General features: G+C 36.9%; 1 protein-coding gene across 3 annotated transcripts in view; it reads right to left on the bottom strand.

Moving 5' to 3' along the window:
* SCYL2 (SCY1 like pseudokinase 2) overlaps nt 1-22,538 on the bottom strand; it is a 70,247-nt gene that overhangs the window by 5,736 nt on the left and 41,973 nt on the right. For all 3 annotated transcript variants that reach the window (XM_047867219.1, XM_047867221.1, XM_047867220.1), the window contains exons 10-14: nt 21,336-21,458; nt 17,056-17,169; nt 13,267-13,399; nt 11,336-11,454; nt 826-926 (exon numbers count right to left, since the gene is read on the bottom strand). In XM_047867219.1, the coding sequence (XP_047723175.1) occupies nt 826-926; nt 11,336-11,454; nt 13,267-13,399; nt 17,056-17,169; nt 21,336-21,458 (590 nt within the window). The remainder of the gene's footprint in view (nt 1-825; nt 927-11,335; nt 11,455-13,266; nt 13,400-17,055; nt 17,170-21,335; nt 21,459-22,538) is intronic.

Below are 22,538 nucleotides of genomic sequence, written 5' to 3'. Positions count from 1 at the left end.
ATTTAACAGCCATCTTAAAATCACGTGTTTTTTTCTGGGAAACAAATATAGTGATTTTATTTTAATAAACCGGCATTCTCCAGTGAGTAATTTTATCTTTCCCTTCTTTCTTTGAAAACTAGTATTTTGCAAATAATTTGGAAAATCCTCCCTTACAGAAACGGAAGTGAATGTTGTGGTATTAAATATGAAATGAATGCTCTATAAATGTTTCTGGAATCAGAGAAAAGAAAAAGGGTGAGATCAAAATACTAGGGTTTCATAGATTTGAAAAATATTTGTAAGCGGTGCTCTTCGTGATTAGCACTCTGAATTTACAACACTAGTAGCTAATGCTGACAAGAGACTTTCTCAGCAATAGAATTTTCTTTACGTATAGAAAATCTTAAGATTATCATATTACACTTTTGCACTCAGAAATGACACTGGATTTTCCACAATATTCTATTTTAACTTAGTTCAACTTAACATGTTGGAAAATTTTTAAATGTTTTACATGTGATCAAATTGAAATCCATCAATTTTTTACTATGCAGAACAAACTGATGGCTACCTAAGGGGAGAGGAATGGGGGGATGTGTAGAATAGGTGAAGGGGATTAATAATGAGCACTGAGTAATAATGTATAGAATTTTTGAATGACTATACTGTACACCTGAAAATAATATAACACTGTATGTTAACTATACTGGAATCAAAATAATAAACTTCATTTAAAAAAACAGGAATCCATCAATTTTTTGGGTCCTTATTCCAGAAAATCAATCATGAGGTCACTTTCGTGTCACTGTTGGGCCATGTACAATTCATATGCAACCTACTTACTTCTGCTGTTCTTGCATTATTTGAAGCTGTTCCAGTTTAGTCTTATGTTCAGACTCCAATCTGTTAAGCATCTCTTTTATGACGGAAATGAAAGAATTGAACTGGTGTAATAAAAAATTAATACAGTTACAATGTTTCAAGTTAGCAGCAAATGTAATGTAATAAGAGAATTTAACAAGTTAATCATAACACTCTCATTTTTACCAGTATACGACCCACTCAGAGTACCGATGTCACAAGAATAGTATATTTAAACTCAGCTTGAGGCGCCTGGGTGGCGCAGTCGGTTAAGCGTCCGACTTCAGCCAGGTCATGATCTCGCGGTCCAGGAGTTCGAGCCCCACGTCAGGCTCTGGGCTGATGGCTCAGAGCCTGGAGCCTGTTTCCGATTCTGTGTCTCCCTCTCTGCCCCTCCCCTGTTCATGCTCTGTCTCTCCCTGTCCCAAAAATAAATAAACGTTGAAAAAAAAATTTTTTTTAAAAATAAACTCAGCAATCACAGCAAGCTTAAGGTTGATGAGGCTTCTAACTTCCAGAAAACATATCTCAATGGGTTTTCTAGCCTGAGTTGTCTAACAGCTATTATTCAGGGGTCTTATAAATTTACCCCCACCAGTTATTACATATTGACTTTCCTAGAATAATCCAAAAGTGACCATCTGAATTTGTGCATATCTGGAAACAACCCACTTAATAGTGCATTAAAAAATTAGTTAATTGGAGGATCCTGGGAAGATGGTGGCGTAGGAGGACGCTGGGCTCACCGTGCATCCTGCTGATGACTTAGATTCCACCTACACCTGCCTAAATAACCCAGAAAACCGCCAGAAGACTAGCAGAACGGAGTCTCCGGAGCCAAGTGCAGACGAGAGGCCCACGGAAGAGGGTAGTAAGGGAGGAGAGGCGGTGCACGCTACACGGACTGGCAGGAGGGAGCCGGGGCAGAGGGGCGGCCCGCCAGCCAAGCAGAGCCCCAAGTCTGGCTTGCAAAAGCGGAGGGGCCAGACAGAGTGTGTTCCGACAGCAAGCGGGACTTGACATCTGGAAGGTTATAAGCTAACAGCTCTGCTCAGAGAATGGGAGGGCCGGAGGACAACAGGAGGGAGAGTTGTTGAGCCCCAGACGACAGAGCTCAGCTTGGCGGGGAACAAAGGCGCTCGCCAGCGCCATCTCCCTTGCCCATCTCCCCAGCCAAAATCCCAAAGGGAACCAGTTCCTGCCAGGGAACTTGCTTGCACCGCACAAACACCCAACACTGTGCTTCGGCTGATCCATCCCTCTCGCGGGTCTGACTCCCTCCCAGTGCTGCAGGGCCCCTCCCGAAGCAGATCTCCGAAGGAAAAGCGAGCTGAGCCTGCCCCTCCCGCCCCTGTGCACCTTGCCGATCCACCCCACCTAATACGCCAGATCCCCAGCACCACAAGCCTGGCAGTGTGCAAGTAGCCCAGACGGGTCACGCCACCCCACAGTGAATACCGCCCCTAGGAGAGGGGAAGAGAAGGCACACACTAGTCTGACTGTGGCCCCAGCGGTGGGCCGGGGGCAGACATCAGGTCTGACTGTGGCCCTGTCCATCAACGCAAGTTATTCAAGACAGCACAGGGGAAGTGCCCCGCAGTCCCGCACCACTCCAGGGACTATCCAAAATGACGAAACGGAAGAATTCCCCTCAGAAAAACGTCCAGGAAATAACAACAGCTAACGAACTGATCAAAACTGATTTAAACAATACAACAGAAAGTGAATTTAGAATAATAGTCATAAAATTAATCGCTGGGCTTGAAAACAGTATAAAGGACAGCAGAGAATCTCTTCCTACAGAGATGAAGGGACTAAGGAACAGCCAGGAGGAGCTAAAAAATGCTGCAATGAACTGCAAAATAAAATGGAGACAACTACGGCTCGGATTGAAGAGGAAGAGGAGAGAATAGGTGAACTAGAAGATAAAATTATGGAAAAAGAGGAAGCTGAGAAAAAGAGAGGTAAAAAAATCCAGGAGTATGAGGGGAAAATTAGAGAACTAAGTGATACACTAAAGAGAAATAATATATGCATAATTGGTATTCCAGAGGAGGAAAAGAGAGGGAAAGGTGCTGAAGGTGTACTTGAAGAAATAATAGCTGAGAACTTCCAAGATCTGGGGAAGGAAAAAGGCACTGAAATCCAAGAGGCACAGAGAACTCCCTTCAGACATAACTTGAATCGATCTTCTGCATGACATATCACAGTGAAACTAGCAAAATACAAGGATAAAGAGAAAATTCTGAAAACAGCTAGAGATAAACATGCTCTAACATATAAAGGGAGACCTATAAGACTCGTGACGGACCTCTCTACTGAAACTTGCCAGGCCAGAAAGGAATGGCAGGAGATCTTCAATGTGATGAACAGAAAAACTATGCAGCTGAGAATCCTTTATCCAGCAAGTCTGTCATTTAGAATAGAAGGAGAGATAAAGGTCTTCCCAAACAAACACTGAAGGAATTCGTCGCCACTAAACCAGCCCTACAAGAGACCCTAAGGGGGACCCTGTGAGACAAAGTACCAGAGACATCGTTACAAGCATGAAACCTACGGACATCACAATGACTCTAAACCCATATCTTTCTACAATAACACTGAATGTAAATGGACTAAATGCGCCAACCAAAAGACACAGGGTATCAGAATGGATAAAAAAACAAGACCCATCTATTTGCTGTCTACAAGAGACTCATTTTAGACCTGAGGACACCTTCAGATTGAGAGCGAGGGGATGGAGAACTATTTATCATGCCACTGGAAGTCAAAAGAAAGCTGGAGTAGCCACACTTATATCAGACAAACTAGACTTTAAATTAAAGGCTGTAACAAGAGATGGAGAAGGGCATTCTATAATAATCACAGGGTCTATCCATCAAGAAGAGCTAACAATTATAAATGTCTATGTGCCAAATATAGGAGCCCCCAGATATATAAAACAATTACTCACAAACATAAGCAACCTTATTGATAAGAATGTGGTAATTGCAGGGGACTTTAACACTCCACTTACAGAAATGGATAGATCATCTAGACACGCGGTCAATAAAGAAACAAGGGCCCTGAATGCTACATTGGATCAGATGGACTTCACAGATATATTTAGAACTCTGCATCCCAAAGCAATAGAATATACTTTCTTCTCGAGTGCACATGGAACATTCTCCAAGATAGATCACATACTGGGTCACAAAACAGCCCTTCATAAGTATACAAGAATTGAAATCATACCATGCATACTTTCAGACCACAATGCTATAAAGCTTGAAATCCACCACAGGAAAAAGTCTGGAAAACCTCCAAAAGCATGGAGGTTAAAGAACACCCTACTAAAGAATGAATGGGTCAACCAGGCAATTAGAGAAGAAATTTAAAAATATATGGAAACAGGGGCGCCTGGGTGGCGCAGTCGGTTAAGCGTCCGACTTCAGCCAGGTCACGATCTCGCAGTCCGTGAGTTCGAGCCCCGCGTCAGGCTCTGGGCTGATGGCTCGGAGCCTGGAGCCTGTTTCCGATTCTGTGTCTCCCTCTCTCTCTGCCCTCCCCCGTTCATGCTCTGTCTCTCTCTGTCCCAAAAAAATAAATACATAAATAAATGTTGAAAAAAAAAATTAAAAAAAAATATATGGAAACAAACGAAAATGAAAATACAACAATCCAAATGCTTTGGGATGCAGCAAAGGCAGTCCTGAGAGGAAAATACATTGCAATCCAGGCCTATCTCAAGAAACAAGAAAAATCCCACATACAAAATCTAACAGCACACCTAAAGGAAATAGAAGCAGAACAGCAAAGACAGCCTAAACCCAGCACAAGAAGAGAAATAATAACGATCAGAGCAGAAATAAACAATATAGAATCTAAAAAAACTGTAGAGCAGATCAACGAAACCAAGAGTTGGTTTTTTGAAAAAATAAACAAAATTGATAAACCTCTAGCCAGGCTTCTCAAAAAGAAAAAGGAGATGACCCAAATAGATAAAATCATGAATGAAAATGGAATTATTACAACCAATCCCTCAGAGATACAAGCAATTATCAGGGAATACTATGAAAAATTATATGCCAACAAATTGGACAACCTGGAAGAAATGGACAAATTCCTAAACACCCACACGCTTCCAAAACGTGGGAGGAGGAAATATAAAGCTTGAACAGACCCATAACCAGCGAAGAAATTGAATCGGTTATCAAAAATCTCCCAACAAATAAGAGTCCAGGGCCAGATGGCTTCCCAGGGGAGTTCTACCAGACGTTTAAAGCAGAGATAATACCTATCCTTCTCAAGCTATTCCAAGAAATAGAAAGGGAAGGAAAACTTCCAGACTCATTCTATGAAGCCAGTATTACTTTGATTCCTAAACCAGACAGAGACCCAGTAAAAAAAGAGAACTACAGGCCAATATCCCTGATGAATATGGATGCAAAAATTCTCAATAAGATACTAGCAAATCGAATTCAACAGCATATAAAAGGAATTATTCACCATGATCAAGTGGGATTCATTCCTGGGATACAGGGCTGGTTCAACATTCGCAAATCAATCAATGTGATACATCACATTAATAAAAGAAAAGATAAGAACCATATGGTCCTGTCAATCGATGCAGAAAAGGCCTTTGACAAAATTCAGCAACCTTTCTTAATAAAAACCCTCGAGAAAGTCGGGATAGAAGGAACATACTTAAAGATCATAAAAGCCATTTATGAAAAGCCCACAGCTAACATCATCCTCAAAGGGGAAAAACTGAGAGCTTTTTCCCAGAGATCAGGAACACGACAGGGATGTCCACTCTCACCGCTGTTGTTTAACATAGTGTTGGAAGTGCTAGCATCAGCAATCAGACAACAAAAGGAAATCAAGGGCATCAAAATTGGCAAAGATGAAGTTAAGCTTTCACTTTTTGCAGATGACATGATATTACGCATGGAAAATCCAATAGACTCCACCAGAAATCTGCTAGAACCGATACATAAATTTAGCAAAGTTGCAGGATACAAAATCAATGTACAGAAATCAATTGCATTCTTATACACTAATAATGAAGCAACAGAAAGACAAATAAAGAAACTGATCCCATTCAAAATTGCACCAAGAAGCATAAAATACCTAGGAATAAATCTAACCAAAGATGTACAAGATCTGTATGCTGAAAACTATAGAAAGCTTATGAAGGTAATTGAAGAAGATATAAAGAAATGGAAAGACATTCCCTGCTCATGGATTGGAAAAATAAATATTGTCAAAATGTCAATACTACCCAAAGCTATCTACACATTCAATGCAATCCCAATCAAAATTGCACCAGCATTCTTCTCGAAACTAGAACAAGCCATCCTAAAATTCATATGGAACCACAAAAGGCCCCAAATAGGCAAAGTAATTCTGAAGAAGACCAAAGTAGGAGGCATCACAATCCCAGACTTTAGCCTCTACTACAAAGCTGTAATCATCAAGACAGCATGGTACTGGCACAAAAACAGACACATAGACCAATGGAATAGAATAGAAACCCCAGAACTAGACCCACAAACGTATGGCCAACTAATCTTTGACAAAGCAGGAAAGAACATCCAATGGAAAAAAGACAGTCTCTTTAACAAATGGTGCTGGGAGAACTGGACAGCAACATGCAGATTTGAAACTAGACCACTTTCCCACACCATTCACAAAAATAAACTCAAAATGGATAAAGGACCTGAATGTGAGACAGGAAACCATCCAAACCCTAGAGGAGAAAGCAGGAAAAGACCTCTCTGACCTCAGCCGTAGCAATCTCTTACTTGACACATTCCCAAAGGCAAGGGAATTAAAAGCAAAAATGAACTACTGGGAACTTATGAAGATAAAAAGCTCTGCACAGCACAGGAAACAACCAACAAAACTAAAAGGCAACCAACGGAATGGGAAAAGATATTTGCAATGACATATAGGACAAAGGGCTAGTATCCAAAATCTATAAAGAACTCACCAAACTCCACACCCGAAAAACAAATAACCCAGTGAAGAAATGGGCAGAAAACATGAATAGACACTTCTCTAAAGAAGACATCCAGATGGCCAACAGGCACATGAAAAGATGCTCAACGTCACTCCTCATCAGGGAAATACAAATCAAAACCACACTCAGACATCACCTCACGCCAGTCAGAGTGGCCAAAATGAACAAACCAGGAGACTATAGATGCTGGAGAGGATGTGGAGAAACGGGAACCCTCTTGCACTGTTGGTGGGAATGCAAATTGGTGCAGCCACTCTGGAAAACAGTGTGGAGGTTCCTCAAAAAATTACAAATAGACCTACCCTATAACCCAGCAATAGCACTGCTAGGAATTTACCCAAGGGATACAGGAGTGCTGATGCATAGGGCCACTTGTACCCCAATGTTCATAGCAGCACTCTCAACAATAGCCAAATTATGGAAAGAGCCTCAATGTCCATCAACTGATGAATGGATAAAGAAATTGTGGTTTATATACACAATGGAGTACTATGTAGCAATGAGAAAGAATGAAATATGGCCCTTTGTAGTAAGATGGATGGAACTGGAGAGTGTGATGCTAAGTGAAATAAGCCATACAGAGAAAGACAGATACCATATGGTTTCACTCTTATGTGGATCCTGAGAAACCCAACAGAAACCCATGGGGGAGGAGAAGGAAAAAAAAAAAAAAAGAGGTTAGAGTGGAAGAGAGCCAAAGCATAAGAGACTCTTAAAAACTGAGAACAAACTGAGGGTTGATGGGGGGTGGGAGGGAGAAGAGGGTGGGTGATGGGTATTGAGGAGGGCACCTTTTGGGATGAGCACTGGGTGTTGTATGGAAACCAATTTGACAATAAACTTCATATACTGAAAAAAAAATACATAATAAAAAAAATTAGTTTATTCAGATTGTTACAAAAATGACATGTTTGGCTAAAATAAATCTGCTTTCTACAAAGAAATATTAAATGTATTTAGTTTAACTTTCAAATAATTAAAGTTCCTAAAGTATATCTAATACTTTGCCATAATGTGGTTCAGGCTTTGGTTAAATGATGATTCTTAGAGTGCCTCCGATCATCATGAACAATTTATTTGAATAATACCATACATTACAGGAAGAATCCAGAAACTGTGTTCTTCCCCTCCCAAATCTTCTATTTTTGTGCTGGGTGCTCCTCAAAATAGGTTTATTAATATCTCTATCTTATAAATGAGGAACTTCTGGCTTAGTGAGAGACAAAGCACTTAGTATGAGATACTAAATAACATATGGCAGGATTGGAATTCATAAAAGTCTGTCTCCGGAGCTTGTACTAGTTTCTACATGACCCTGCCTCTCACCATGCTCAACCATCTGTTCATCCTTTGTCTTACCATGAGAGTTAACAAAAGGTATTATTTTCTTAGCGGTTTACTTTGACATATTCTCTGCTGATTAGTTTTCTTTTTACTTTGCAATGAAGTAAAACATAGTAGCAGAAAAGTATACATATAGGTGCTCATATCAAAAAATTCACAAACTGAATGCAGAAAAAGAACATTGGCAGCACCCCACAGGCTTCCTTGTGCCCCCTTCTCGGTACTTCCCACCACCTTACCCTCTGAGTAAACACTAGTCTGACCTCTGGCAGTGTAGTTTTGACTGTTGTTTGGACTTTATATAGAATCATTAGGTAGATCTTCTTCTGTGTCTGGCTTCACTGGCTCAACATATGTTTGTGAGATTCATCCATATTGTTGTATGTAGTTGGTGCAGAAGAATTAACATAGTAGGCCTGAACTTCCATCTTTGAAAAGGCCTGCTTGCAAGGTTGGCCATTGGCCTGTGTCCAGAAATTCAGATTTTATGAGGGTTCCCACCATTAATTGATGACAGTGGCTCACTAAACTAAACAAAGATTATGTTTTATGCTAAGCATCTGCTTTACTTCTGGGTGTCTGGAATTTGAGTACATGACAGGCAGATGGAGCTACAACACTTCACTTGTACTGTCACAACTCATTACCAGGGAAAATAAGTACATTGAGGAGATGACTCTGGAAGCTTGAATCTCGTTTCCTCCAGACATTGCCCTATAAGCCTTCTCCCTTTGCTGATTTTGTTTTATACCCTTTTGCCATAAAAACCATAGCCACGAGTACAACTATATGCTGAGGCCTGTGAGGACTCCTAGTGAATCAATGAATCCGAAGGTGGTCTTTGGAACCCCCACTCAACATAAGTTGTGATGTGTTTTGACTGTTGCTTGGTATTTGCTATTTTACAATCAAATGCAAAAAATGTACTTTCCTAAATCACATTATCTTTCTCACATAATGCAAAATACACTTAGATTATTTTAAGTCAGAATTTACAGAAGAGGGCACTCTTTCTTTTTTTTTTCTTTTTTCTTTTTTTTCTTTTTTATGTTTTTATTTTTGATACAGAGAGAAAGCACAAGCTGGGGAGGGACAGAAAGAGAGGAAGACAGGAACCAAAGCAGGCACTGCGCTGATAGCAGATATCTTGATGGGGAGCTTGAACTCAAGAGCTGTGAGATCACGACCTGAGCAGAAGTTGGATGCTTAACTGACTGAGCCACCCAGGTGCCCTGAGGGCACTCTTAAATCAGGAACCCTGTCCATGAAATGAATAGGAAAGCAGACCACACCCATGTTAACTATCTCGAAATACCAGAAGATATGAATCAAAGTATTCTGTTGATGAAAATAGGCCCCTAAAAATATCAACCATAAAGCTGAAGAAAATAAATACCACATTTCATATGAAATTATATATCCTGATATAAGCATTTGGGAATATTTAAAAACATGCTAGATCATATATATGAGAACTAAGAACAGAAATGACCAAAAGCTGGATTATCTTAGGCATTATCATCATCCTATTTTTCCTCAATATTATTCATTGTTTCCCTTTTTGCCAGTTGTAACCTCAACCCTGCCACCCAAGATATGAAGAAACTATCAAGCCAAAAATTGAAATTTAGGGACACAAACTTTCAGAGGCTTACCCAACCACTTCATAGGGAATTTTAGATCTGATTAATTTTATAAATTTCTCTAACTCCAAAACTCCTTTCCCTAGGCACTCTCCCCTATAAGCCAAAAGCTTTCCTGCTTAACTCCAGCTTCTGTTTCCTTCATTGCTCTAATTCACTTTCAGTACTTAATTCCCAATCTTGCCTGCCTATCCATTTCTGACACTCCCTATTAAACAGTAACCAACTAATCCCAGTATTTTTCCATCATACTCCATTAAACACCAGTTCTATGGTAAACAAAATAACTTGTCATTACTCGGTCACTCAAATTTTCTCTCAATTTAATAAATATTTTTGTTTCTGGCACTGCATTTAAGTGCTGGGAACCAGCCTTCTGGGAAAGGCAGACAATACCTATGACAACTACAGTGATAGAGGTATACAGAGAGATAATTGTATAATAATGTTTGAACACATTACCTTTTTGCTCAAATGTTTACCACATCTTGGAAGTTCAAATACCTAAGTACACCTGAAACTAATATATCACACTGTATGTTAACTATACTAGAATTAAAATAAAAAACAAACACAACAACAAAAAGCAAACACCTAAATCAGACAGCCATTTAAAGTCTACCTGTTCTAGTCTCAATTTATCTCTCTTCCATTACTCCCCTACTGATTTACAGGTATCTCTCAGTCAAACTGGATTATTCATTCTTTGTGGTTGATAGACTCTAAATAGGTTCCCAATTATCTCCTCATTCTGCTGCTCAGGCCTTTGTGTAATTCCCTATCTTTGAGTGTGGGCAGGACCTTGCTGGTCCTGACTTGCAAAGGTAATAGGACGTCATTTTCTTGATTACAATATAAGATGCTGTAACTTCCATCTTTCTAGCAGACTCTCTCTCCCACTTTGATGAAACAAGTTGCCATGTTGGAAGACCCATGAAGCAAGGAGAGCTGATACAGCTAGAAACTGAGGCCCCTGGTCAAACAACCTAAAAGGAACTGAATCCTGACAACCATGTAAGTAAGCTTAGAAGCAGATCTGTCCTTCCCCCATTTGAGCCTTCAGATGAGGCCCCAGCCTTTGACTGCAGCACTGTGAGAAACTCTGAACAGAGAATCCATGCCCTGGCTTGGCTGACCCACAGAAACTATGAAAACCATCTAGTTTGTGGTGATTTGTTATATAGCAATAAATAAGAAATACACACCCCAGACACATCACATTCATTTTTAATTTGTTCATGTCAACTTTCCAGCCCCAAATTTGAATTAGCCCAAAATCCTACATATCTTTCAATGTTCTAGTCATTTACTTCCAATGAGGCCTTCAATAATCCATCCTTCCAACTCACATACTCCTTACTTTGAACCCACAACTTTCTTTATTGAACTCTGTGACATATTTTTCCTTGTTTTAGCAACATTTAAATGTAATATATTTATTTATTTAATTCCAAGAAAACAATAAACTGGACAAATTGAATAAAACACAAAATACTCCTACCTGATTGAGATTAAGATTGTTTTCAATACTCAGGGGAATCAAATGAGGCAATACTTTTCCAGCAAGCTGCTCTTTGGTGATTCCCAACTTCTTATGTGTAAAGGTACATTTATAAATACCTGATAGAAAACAATGAGACAAATTTTATAATCCAATACCACAAATTCATAGATACTAGGAAAATATTGTATCTATATGAAATCTCTTGATAATCAGTTTAATTACAAATTTTTTCTTATCAGTGCCTAGAATGAGGATGCTCTTAAATATGGATAAGAATGATTTCAGCTTTATCATCAGTTTAAACCATGACATATTTAACCTGTACTTGCTTGGCTTAAGAGCACATTTAATATTAGTATAATATTAAAAGCCTTACTACAGTGCAACAGTAAGGTTACAGAATGATCCTCTCTCCTGAAAACACCTAAATATATATTTGAGACTTCTCACCCAAACTCGAGACATCTATTTCACAAGTATGTGAGTATAGGTTACACCTTTATTCACTTCTTTAACCAGATTTAACATGTTTAAAACTTTAATAATTTAATTCAACTCCACACAATCCTTTCCTAGTGTCTCACCTATTTACTCAAACTTCCAGAGACTGCGTATTACAACTATTCCACAAAGCCTTCAGTTGGTAAACTGAGCACATTTGTTTCTCATTCTCTGAATGCTTGTGTTATAAATGTTTTGTATATAATCCATAGCTTTAGAACACACCATATGTTATTATTTTCATGTTAATGTAAATTTCACTTATATACTCAAAGAGTAACTTTACTGAGCACCTATTAAATGCTTATTTGCTGGGCACTATGCTCATTACTTCTCCCTGCCCATTTTCTCACTGAATTCTCATAAAACTCCTATAATGATGTATTTTTACCCTCATCTGACAGATGAAATTTTTCTAAGTCATTCCAGGAACTGACACAGCCAGGACAGAAGCTAGGGCTCTTTCCACTATGCTAAACTCTTTTTCAGGAAGACTAATTTATTTGAGCCCAAAAGTCTCATACCATATACCATGTCTACAAAGGTCTACAATAAATTACTTGCTGACCATTCCTACAAATATTTACTGAGGGCTTTCTATAGACCAGGCACCTTAGTACTTTAGTAAGTGTTAAAAATACACGGCTGAGTAATTTCATTTTTCTTTAAAATTAATAAACTTTAACTTCAGTAAAAACTAAACTTGCTAATGTTTTTGTGATACTACAAGTATGTCTGTTTCCATTAGTATAGCAGACCCCAGCATTTCCAGATTGGACTATCAAAACTGTAACTATTTACAAACAATTTCAGTTTCTTGACAGAGTAATTTGTAATTATGCTAATAGAACAGAATATGCTGTAAAGCTAATATGCTTCATCAACACATCACTTAGCAGTGAAACATACTGGTTAAGATTTAAACATATATAAATTAAAAACCAGCTCTACCACTTTTCAGTTGTGTTATCTTGAATAACTTACTTCAACCCTGAGCCTCAATTTCTGTACTGTAAAACAGAAATAACAGTAGCTATCTCATTGGAATTTGGAGAGGACAAGAGATAACACAAAGAAAATACTCAACACAGTGCCTCTTACAAATTGGGTACCAAATAACTATCAAATTTTACTATTAAGACTGGTATCAGCATGTCATGTAGCTTTGTTTGCCTCTCTTATTTGGCATCATTTTATAGGGAAAACTACATGCTATCATGGTATTTGTGAAGCTAGGATTCCCAAATGTCTAATTTGCTAAAATTAACACAAAGAAAAGTTATATCATGGTATTTATCCCATCATTCTTCAATTACTGAATGCTATATACTTGAAAAAAGGATACAAAGGTTTTATAATTTGGAAAATTCATTTGCGTGACTATCAAACAATAAAGTAGCATCAAATAACATTAAGTTTTCAGCTACCTAAAATTCCCATGAGGACTGCGGGTTCCTTGGATGGAATCTGTTGTAAGAAGGGCAGGATATCATCAAGAACAAACCACTTATCCAAGTATTCCAAAATCTTTCCTAAGCACACTAATGAATTTACACGAACCTATTAAGAGAGGTAAATTGCATTAGTCACTTAAAGTCTTGCAATCTAGAACAAAATGTTTAAGTATAAATTTAATCTTCATGTAGATATGTTAAAATCTCAAAAATAGAAGTAGGATGAGGTTTAAAAGCTCTCATCCTTTATTAACATAGGAAATCCATCTATTTACTAACTCCCCTAGACTTGTTTCAGGAAGAATTTATGATTGCTTTACCAGGACACTAGTTAGCTAAAGGTAAGGAATGACTTCAATTTTGTATCCTTTTAAATGAAGTGATTAGGATTTGAGAAGCTTTACTATATATGTGTTTATTAACAATATTTTTGGGGGGACATCTGAATTATAAAAAGGACTACATTCTCCTACCAAGTGATCAAGTTTACTAGGCTTCCAGTACTTTTCTCTAACTCAGGTTTAATTCATTCTTAAATATTTCAACAACATGTGAAAATTATCTATACTTTACCCTACCTGAAGTTTTCTATTTCTAAATATATCTTTAATACAGACATTAAAACCTAATACTTAGGAACTCTTTCACCAAAATTCTATCTATATTTGCTTGACTATTTTGATAAATATTTCACACCCTATTTTTTTGGCTTGAATTTATTAATTACTTCAAGGAGAAAAAAAGAGACAAACCAAAAACAAAAACAAAAACAAAAACAAAAACTGGTGGTTGCCAGAAGAGAGATGGGTAGGGAATTGAGTGAAATAAAGGGGATTAAGAATATACTTATTTGATGTAATGTACAGAATTGTTGAATCATTATATTGTACACCTGAAACTAATATAACACTGGATATTAATTACATTTCAATTTTTTAAAAAAGAATAAAATCAATAAAATTCCAGTTAAAAAAACTAAGAAAAACAAAATAATTTAGTTGGTTAAAAAAACACCATATTTCTACAAGAAAAATAGAAAAAAATCTGAAAAATAACATACAATTGTTTTCTGAAATTCAAAAATAAGGAATATTACAAATTCAAAAAAAGATAGCTAAAGTCTTAATTTGCTCTTAGAATCAGTATTTTAAAAGGAATTGCCGTGTGTGTGTGTGTGTGTGTGTGTGTGTGTGTGTGAAGAGAACCTAGAAGTACTAGTTTACTTTTATTTTTAATATAAAATATTAGTCATGTAAGTCATGAAGAAATAGAGCTCTTATTTTACCTACCTCTGTGTAGAATTTATTTTTTCTTTATTTAAACAGTATTAAACCACAATTCTAACTCATGACTCACATTTTAGGAACTTCCCAGTTAGAATCTTTTAACCGTATGTCCATGAATGCAATTCAGGAATTCACATTTGCCCCTCTAAAGGCAGGAGCATCATACATGGTATATAAAATGCAAATCCATTCCAGAGTTACTGCTCTAAATGCATTCATTATAATTCTTTGTAAACATGCCTTTGAGGGCTCAGTTGCCATCTTAAAATGAGATATAAACATCCCCAGGCATTAATACAGATCATTTAAGTACCTATGCTTCCCACCTCATACATACTTGGAACTGAAGTAGAACATGCACTTTGACAAAATGTATGCTTAAATAAATGTATGCTACCATAAAACAAAAGTGTGACTTAAATGATTTTTCTTTTTCCTTTTTTAAGCTTTTTTTTATTTTACTTTAATCTGTATACTCAATATGGGGCTGAAATTTACAACTCCAAGATCAAGAGTCCCATCCATACTCTACCAACTGAGCCAGCGAGGTACTCCCAGATTTTTAAAAGGCATTTTGAAAATGAAATTTTAGGGGCACCTGGGTGGCTCAGTCGGTTAAGCGTCCAACTTCGGCTCAGGTCATGATCTAGCAGTCAGTGGGTTCGGGTCCTGCATTGGGCTCTGTGCTGACAGCTCAGAGCCTGGAGCCTGCTTCAGATTCTGTGTCTCCTTCTCTCTGCTCCTCTCCTACTCATGCTCTGTCTCTATCTCTCAAAGATGAATAAATGTTAAAATAAATAAATAAATAAATCAAAAGGAAAAAAGATAAAAAAAAGAAAATGGAATTTTAAGCTGTATATTACTTCATCTATTTTGAAAATTCAATCAAAAAAATTAGAAAATTTCAGAGAAAAGAACTGGATTTCAAGTCTTTTTAATACTGATGAAGAAAAACACTCAGGGGGGTATAGTAACTTGCCCAGTGGCACAGGAGAGTTAGTAGCAGAGTCAGAATAAGAAAGAACTCAGGTTTCTTGACCTCATTTCATACTTGTTCATTTTGGTAAACAATGATACTTTTTCCTATTTTTGTATTGTTTTCTATCTCAGAGCCGTTAGAACCAAAAAAACATAAACTAAAATGGATTAGGTAAATCATGTCATTTTAATAAGGTAAAATCATGTCATTTAAATTGCTTTTGCCTATCATTCCATTAAGCTTCAAATGCTTATATTTATTTAAATTCACATTTCACCTAATAAAGATGAATGAGATCTCCAAAGAACTATATTTACAAAATGCAAATTTAATGACCATTATCAAACAACAATATAAAGAACTGATCAGATGAATGAAGAACATTTCTCCCTCTTTTCTAAAGCTGCCATTTGAAGAGAATATTCAATGTTACTTCTTAAAAGAATTATTTCTGGGATAAATTCTTATGATCTACTGTTAGAGAAAAGGTTGAGAATACATATGCCTCTCAATATGAGATAATGAGAACTGTTATTTATTCTACTTCCTTGACCAACAACTCTAAGTGTTAAAAATTCTGTATTCAAAGGAATCAACTGCCTTTGGCATAGATTTTTGAGTACAACTATTTCCCGCCACTTGTATTCTTGTTAATGTATTGTTTTATTGTACCCTTATTTTTTTTTAAAGTAGGTAAGTGGTGGATATAAAAATATAGAGATAGATTACTAAAAATAAAGGCAGTTTACAAAAGGAAGCTATTCAGAATGACTATAGGCTTATACACTCAATTAAACTCTCATGATTACTTCAAAACTACCAACAAAATAAATTGTGAATTAAAGCAGAAAAGTATTAAGAAAGAAAAATTACTCAGATTTTCTAGTGAAGCACTCAAAGTTAGGGGACAGGAGCAAGGTCAGGGGTGTAATAATGCAAAATTATGTATCAGGGAAAACTAAAGCTATTGCTCACTTTTTTTTTTTTTTATTGCTCACTTCTATAGTACTATATTATATAGGTTACCTATAGCCAAGATGAAATATATGAACAAATTACAAAAGGGTTATTTAGGGGCACCTGGGTGGCTCAGGCAGTTGAGCATCCGACTCTTGGTTTCAGCTCCGGTCATGATCTCATGGTTCTTGAGTTTGAGCCCCACATCAGGCTTCATGCTGACGGTGCAGAGCCTGCTTGAAATTCTTCTTCTCTCCCTCTCTCTCTGCCCTTACCCCCATGCAAATGTGCATGCTCTCTCTCTCAAAATAAATAAGATAAACTTAAAAAAAGATAAATGAAGTTTGTTGAAGTTAATACACTGACAGTGTGGAGGCTGCTTGGGATTCTCCCTCTCTTTGCCCCTCCCCTGCTCACTATATCTCCCTTTCTCAAAATAAATAAATAAACCTTTTTTTAAAAGGGTTATTTAATAATAAGAAAATGATTTAAAACAATGAGAAGTGAAAGAAAAGCAAAAATTAATATGCAATTACTTACAGCAAGGGAAGATGTCTGTAGACATGCATTTTTAATTCTTGGTATCAAAGCATTTTTCATGGATGGGTAGTCTATAAGATTTGCAAAGGTTGGAATGATGTTTAAACAGAGTTCCTATTAAGAAAATACACTGATTCAATCTTAGAGAAAGACTCTCTTCATCCTTTCTCCCACATATTAAAAACATTTTGCATTTACATAGCTAATTTGTCACATAGTTTGAAATAAACTTTTATTTATGTTTTATCATTTGCTCCTTTCAACAACTAGTTGAAAGAAGAGTTGTCACTAATTTTCAATTTTACAGATGAGAAAACAGACTCAAAAGATCTTATTCAAGGGGCGCGTGGGTGGTTCAGTCAGTTCAGAGTCCAACTCTTGTTTCAGCCCAGGTCATGATCTCATGGTTTGTGAGTTTGAGCCCTGCATCGGGCTCTGCTGCTGACAGCGCAGAGCCTGCTTTGGATTCTCTCTCTCCCTCTGTCTGCCCCTCCCCTGCTTATGCTCTCTCTCTCCCTCTCTCAAAATAAATAAAACTTTTTTAAAAAATTTAAAAAGGACCTTACTCAAAATCATGCAAAGTCATATAACTAGCTTATGGTAACAACAGTCCTTGGTCTTCATTCCTAATTTCTTTCCATGATAACACAATTCATCAATTCATCATTTATTATTTAAAAATGGGAACACCTAAGTTTTGCTATCTTTCACAATAAGGATTAAATACAAAGTAACATAGAACTATTCCTCTTAAATAAGGGATTTCTTAGCTTATCATAAAATAGAATACAAACATTTTCTTTAACATATTTTAAAAGATTGTTTTATAATATTGGGGAGAAATACAATAAGACACTATTATGTAACCCCAGTTTTTAAAACATGTATGCATATGTGTCTGTCTACAGGCTTAGGGAAAAAGACTCAAGGATAGATATGGAAATGTTAACTATGGGCATCTCTGAGAGAGGATTTTAATTTTCTTTATATGTTTAAGCACTTCCAAATTCTAAAACTTAAGCAAGTATAACTCATAGAAACAGGAAAAAGTTATTTAAAACATTGTTAACTAATATTGGCCACAATGTAAATGACTATAACTGGGAACTCTGAATGAGGCTAACAGAGGAAAAGGGGGACTAAATGAGATAAGGAAAAGAACAAGAAATGGCTTGAGAACTAACTGGCTCAAGAACATATATCTCAGATACCTTATAAGAGCAGAATGTTCCTTGTAGCAAAGCAAAGAAGAAGGGATTACTAAAGAAAATGGAGGCATAATTGTGTATCAGGGAAGGAGTTAGACAATATTCGGTATACTTAAAGACATTCATTTGTAGTTAGCAAACAGAAATAAATTAACTACTAACAATCTGTTATCAAAATAATGGCCAAGTATTTTATTTGCTTTACTCCCAATTTCCAAAAAGCAGCTATTAAGAGTTGCATCCACTCAGAATTGTAATTAATAAGTGTGACATAACTTGAGGATAAGAAGTACAAGCTACGTTCAAGGATGCCCATTTTCCAAAGATGGGCAAGAATAGGCAAGAGTGAGCAGTTTATAAGATACTGTACTCCTGTTACCAGAGGGGACCTCTGTAGGGAAGGTCAGCCTTTAATTCATGAGAGCAAGCATACATGTGCACTATGCTGTATAACCTAGCAATAGGTTATAAAGAGGCAAATCTTAAATTATGTCTAAATCATTTAGCTAAAAGTGGGGAGGAAGAGCTCTTTTCCAAGAAGGAAATACGATGAAGAACCTAGAAACAGGAGACTGAAACAAACCAAAACTCAAGGAAGTCATTAGCTCATTCTCAGGAATTTCTGCCTCTTAGTTTATACTTTATAACTGGTGGTGGGGAGAGGAGAAAAAGCATAGCTTCTAAGTTTAATTTTAAAGGTAAAAATTTTTTATTTGGTTCACATATACATTTCTATTCAAGCCTCTAAGCACCCTAATTTTTGTACATCATTTTCTACTTTCCTAAATGTATTTCTGAACCCCCTTTAGCCTCCTAAATATTTCTAATCAAACTTCATTTTAAAAATATCACTCCAGAGGCACCTGGAGGCTCTTGATCTCAGCTCAGGTCATGGTCCCACGGTTGTGGAATGGAAACCCAAGTCGGGCTCCACACTGAGTCGAGATTCTCTCCCTGTGTTTATGATTCTCTCTCTCTCTCTCTCCCTCTGCCCTTCTCCCCACTTTGTGCTCTCTCTAAAAAAAAAAAAAAAAATTAAATAAAAAATATCACTCCAAAAATGAATTTCCAAAGTTACTTTCCAGCCTTCCACTTGCTTGAAACTTGAAGACTTTTGTTTCTTGGGGTGCCTGGATGGCTCAGACAGTTCAGTGTCCAATTCTTGGTCTCGGCTCAGGTCATGATCTCATGGTTTGAGAGTTTGAGCCCCACACTGGACTCTGTGCTGATAGTGTGGAGGCTTCTTGGGATCCTGTCTCCCTTGCTTTCTGCCCCTCCCCCATTCGTTCTCTATCTCTCTCTCAAAATAAATAAACATTTAAATAAAGACTTTTGTTTCTTGCTCTTATTCTAGTATTCTCCCAAAGATCAGATAGTTTTTTAACTTTAACACTCTTACCAAGCAATGACGATACTAATTAATTGGACTGGTGACTAAAGACATACTGAATGATACAAGAAATGTGGGTTTCTAAAATTCAGCAAAGCTGCACAGGTCAATCTGATTTAAATATTAACTATTTCAATAAATACTTATTGGCTGATGTGTATTGGCCAAATGAACCCCCTTATGAAGAAAAATTAGCTTTCACATCACTCAACATTTCTCTCCTTCCTAATCTCAGTGAACATAAAACCAGGTTGGCTACACAGGGCCTGTGGGAATGTTTTAAGAAGCTATAATTCATAACTCCTTTGGAAAGGCCTAAAAAGTAAAAGTAAGTACTTCTTTGTCCCATGTCATTTGGACAAAACCAGCATATCTTCACCTTTAAGAAGGCATGACGTTATATGGAAAAAATATAACATGAACCTCACAACTTTGAATAAGCAAAAACCTAGACAAAGACTAAAATGAGTCAAAAAAGTGACCTTATACATGTGGTATTAGGTTCACATTATTTTTAAGTAATCTCCATACCCAACATGAAGTTTGAACTCACACCCCAAAATCAAGAGTCGCATTCGCTACTGACTGAGCCAGCCAGGTGTCCCTGGTATTAGGTTCACATTAGAAAAAAAAGGCTTTGGTCAATAACCTTTAAAAATTAAAATTCTGTTTTTCTTTACTAGAATTTCTATACTGGCAAAGAAACTTTAAATATAAAACCATTTATGCAATGAGATGTTCTTAACATAGGTACTTATTTTCCAAAGTAAAAAAAAAAAAAAAAAAGGAAAAAATTATACTTTTAACAGCAATCCAAAATTTTTTTGCCAGACAGCCCTATAGAACCAAAATTTTAATAGCAAAGCTAAAGAACTAAGCTTGGCAAAGTACATGATGTTTTAACATAACCTCTATGACACACAGAAATAGGTATAAATGCATTAGGAATGGTCACACTAGGGGCGCCTGGGTGGCGCAGTCGGTTAAGCGTCCGACTTCAGCCAGGTCACGATCTCGTGGTCCGTGAGTTTGAGCCCCGCGTCAGGCTCTGGGCTGATGGCTCGGAGCCTGGAGCCTGTTTCCGATTCTGTGTCTCCCTCTCTCTCTGCCCCTCCCCCATTCATGCTCTGTCTCTCTCTGTCCCAAAAATAAATAAATAAACGTTGAAAAAAAAATTAAAAAAAAAAAGGAATGGTCACACTAAATTACTGTCTGGTTTGCTATCTACTTGCTACACAAATTAACTTCAGTATAGAAGGAACACTTAGAAAAGTAAGTTATCAAGCATGAAAAAAAATTAGGAATATGGGAATACCTACTTAATGTTTTCATTAAAAAAGTCACATGTATCTTTGACATTTCATTCCTATGTTAGTTATTCATTTAGGAAGAAGATATACAATGATTAAACTATAAGAAATCAAATCTTTCAGAATAGAACATTTTTGATAAATAAAAGCAATGAATCTTTTACTTCGTTAATACAGATATTTGTCAATACGTTCTTTAAATTAGTTGGGAGCAGATACATTTTAGTAACAGTATATAATGCAATTCAATGGATTAATAATATAGATCACTATTGAGCTTTATATAAAAGAGTTTATAATTCAAACCCAAAATGTACTTCTTTCTTTTTTTTAAAAATCAAAATCATTATTTAAAAAAATCAAATATTATACCTGGATCTGAATGGAAGGAGCCTCTAGTGCTCTATAAACCATTGGTAAGACACTGTTCTTTATCTCATCAGGAGGAGTTTTGGTTAGTAGCAAATCCATTTTTTGTAGGAAAATTAACAAAATCTGTGTAGAAAAAAGGAACAATGTATTAAAGCCTAGAATCTTTATAAGATTTCACATATGACAAAATTTAAAGTCTCTTCAAAAAAGTAAGTTCTGTATTTTGACACTCACCATGTTGCTAGCCTGAGGGCATGGAAGACAAAAACATACAAATCAAGTTTCTTAGATTTCTGGAAGCACAATATTTAACATTTGCTCTCAGTTTAAACATTTAAGTGAAGACTAATTTCCTAACTCTCACATATCTTCGGCAATACATTACTCACCTGTAAGTACCACTATCTGGGTATCCACTGGGTTTAAAATAAATAAATAAATAAATAAGGCCTGAGAACAGCAAAGTCAGATATCCCAAAGAAGTAGTTCACTTGGCTTCTAAGTTTAAGAACAGAAGAAAAGGTACAGAAATGAAAAGGTCTGTCAGGAAAAATTCTAAAAAGAGACATTTTCAATAGTCTCCAATCATGTTTTCTCACCTAGTTGCCACACATACCTAGATTATAAGGAAAAAATGGCCCCTTCTATTCATGCAGACTACATGAGTGTTTCATGAGTGAACATGTGGCTCCGCCACTTTCACTCCTAACATCTTGACCATATTTGGGGAACTCTGCTTCAAAGCCTACAGTTCCCTCATCTGCCCTTTCTTAGCCATAGGAACTCTTGCTTCACCACCACAGACTTCCTTCTGTTCCCCTCCTTTTAAAGGAAGGACCGCAAATAGCCTCTCATAAAACCATTAAATCACACAGCTGATGGTTTATTAATATGCTACTGCCATGGAATGGCAGAAATATGTAGTAATATTTACTATGTGTCTAGAAATTTCATTTAATCTCAACAACCCCTTTTGTTTCAGAAATGAGCAAAACTAAGGTTTTAAGAGTCTAATGACTTGCCCATGTCATCCTTCTAATAAGGATGAAGAAGACCAGATTCAAACCCAGGTGTGTGACCCTACTGCTCTTAAATCCAAGACTACCTTGGGGCGCCTGGGTGACTCAGTTGGTGAAGCATCTGACTTCGGCTCAGGTCATGACTTCACAGTTCGTGAGTTCGAGCCCTGCATCGGGATCTGTG

The sequence above is a fragment of the Prionailurus viverrinus genome, chromosome B4 (genome assembly GCF_022837055.1).
Source record: "Prionailurus viverrinus isolate Anna chromosome B4, UM_Priviv_1.0, whole genome shotgun sequence".
NCBI classification, from domain to species: Eukaryota; Metazoa; Chordata; class Mammalia; order Carnivora; family Felidae; genus Prionailurus; species Prionailurus viverrinus.
Note: the sequence above shows the minus strand (reverse complement) of the source record. Positions and strands in the feature narration are given on the sequence as shown.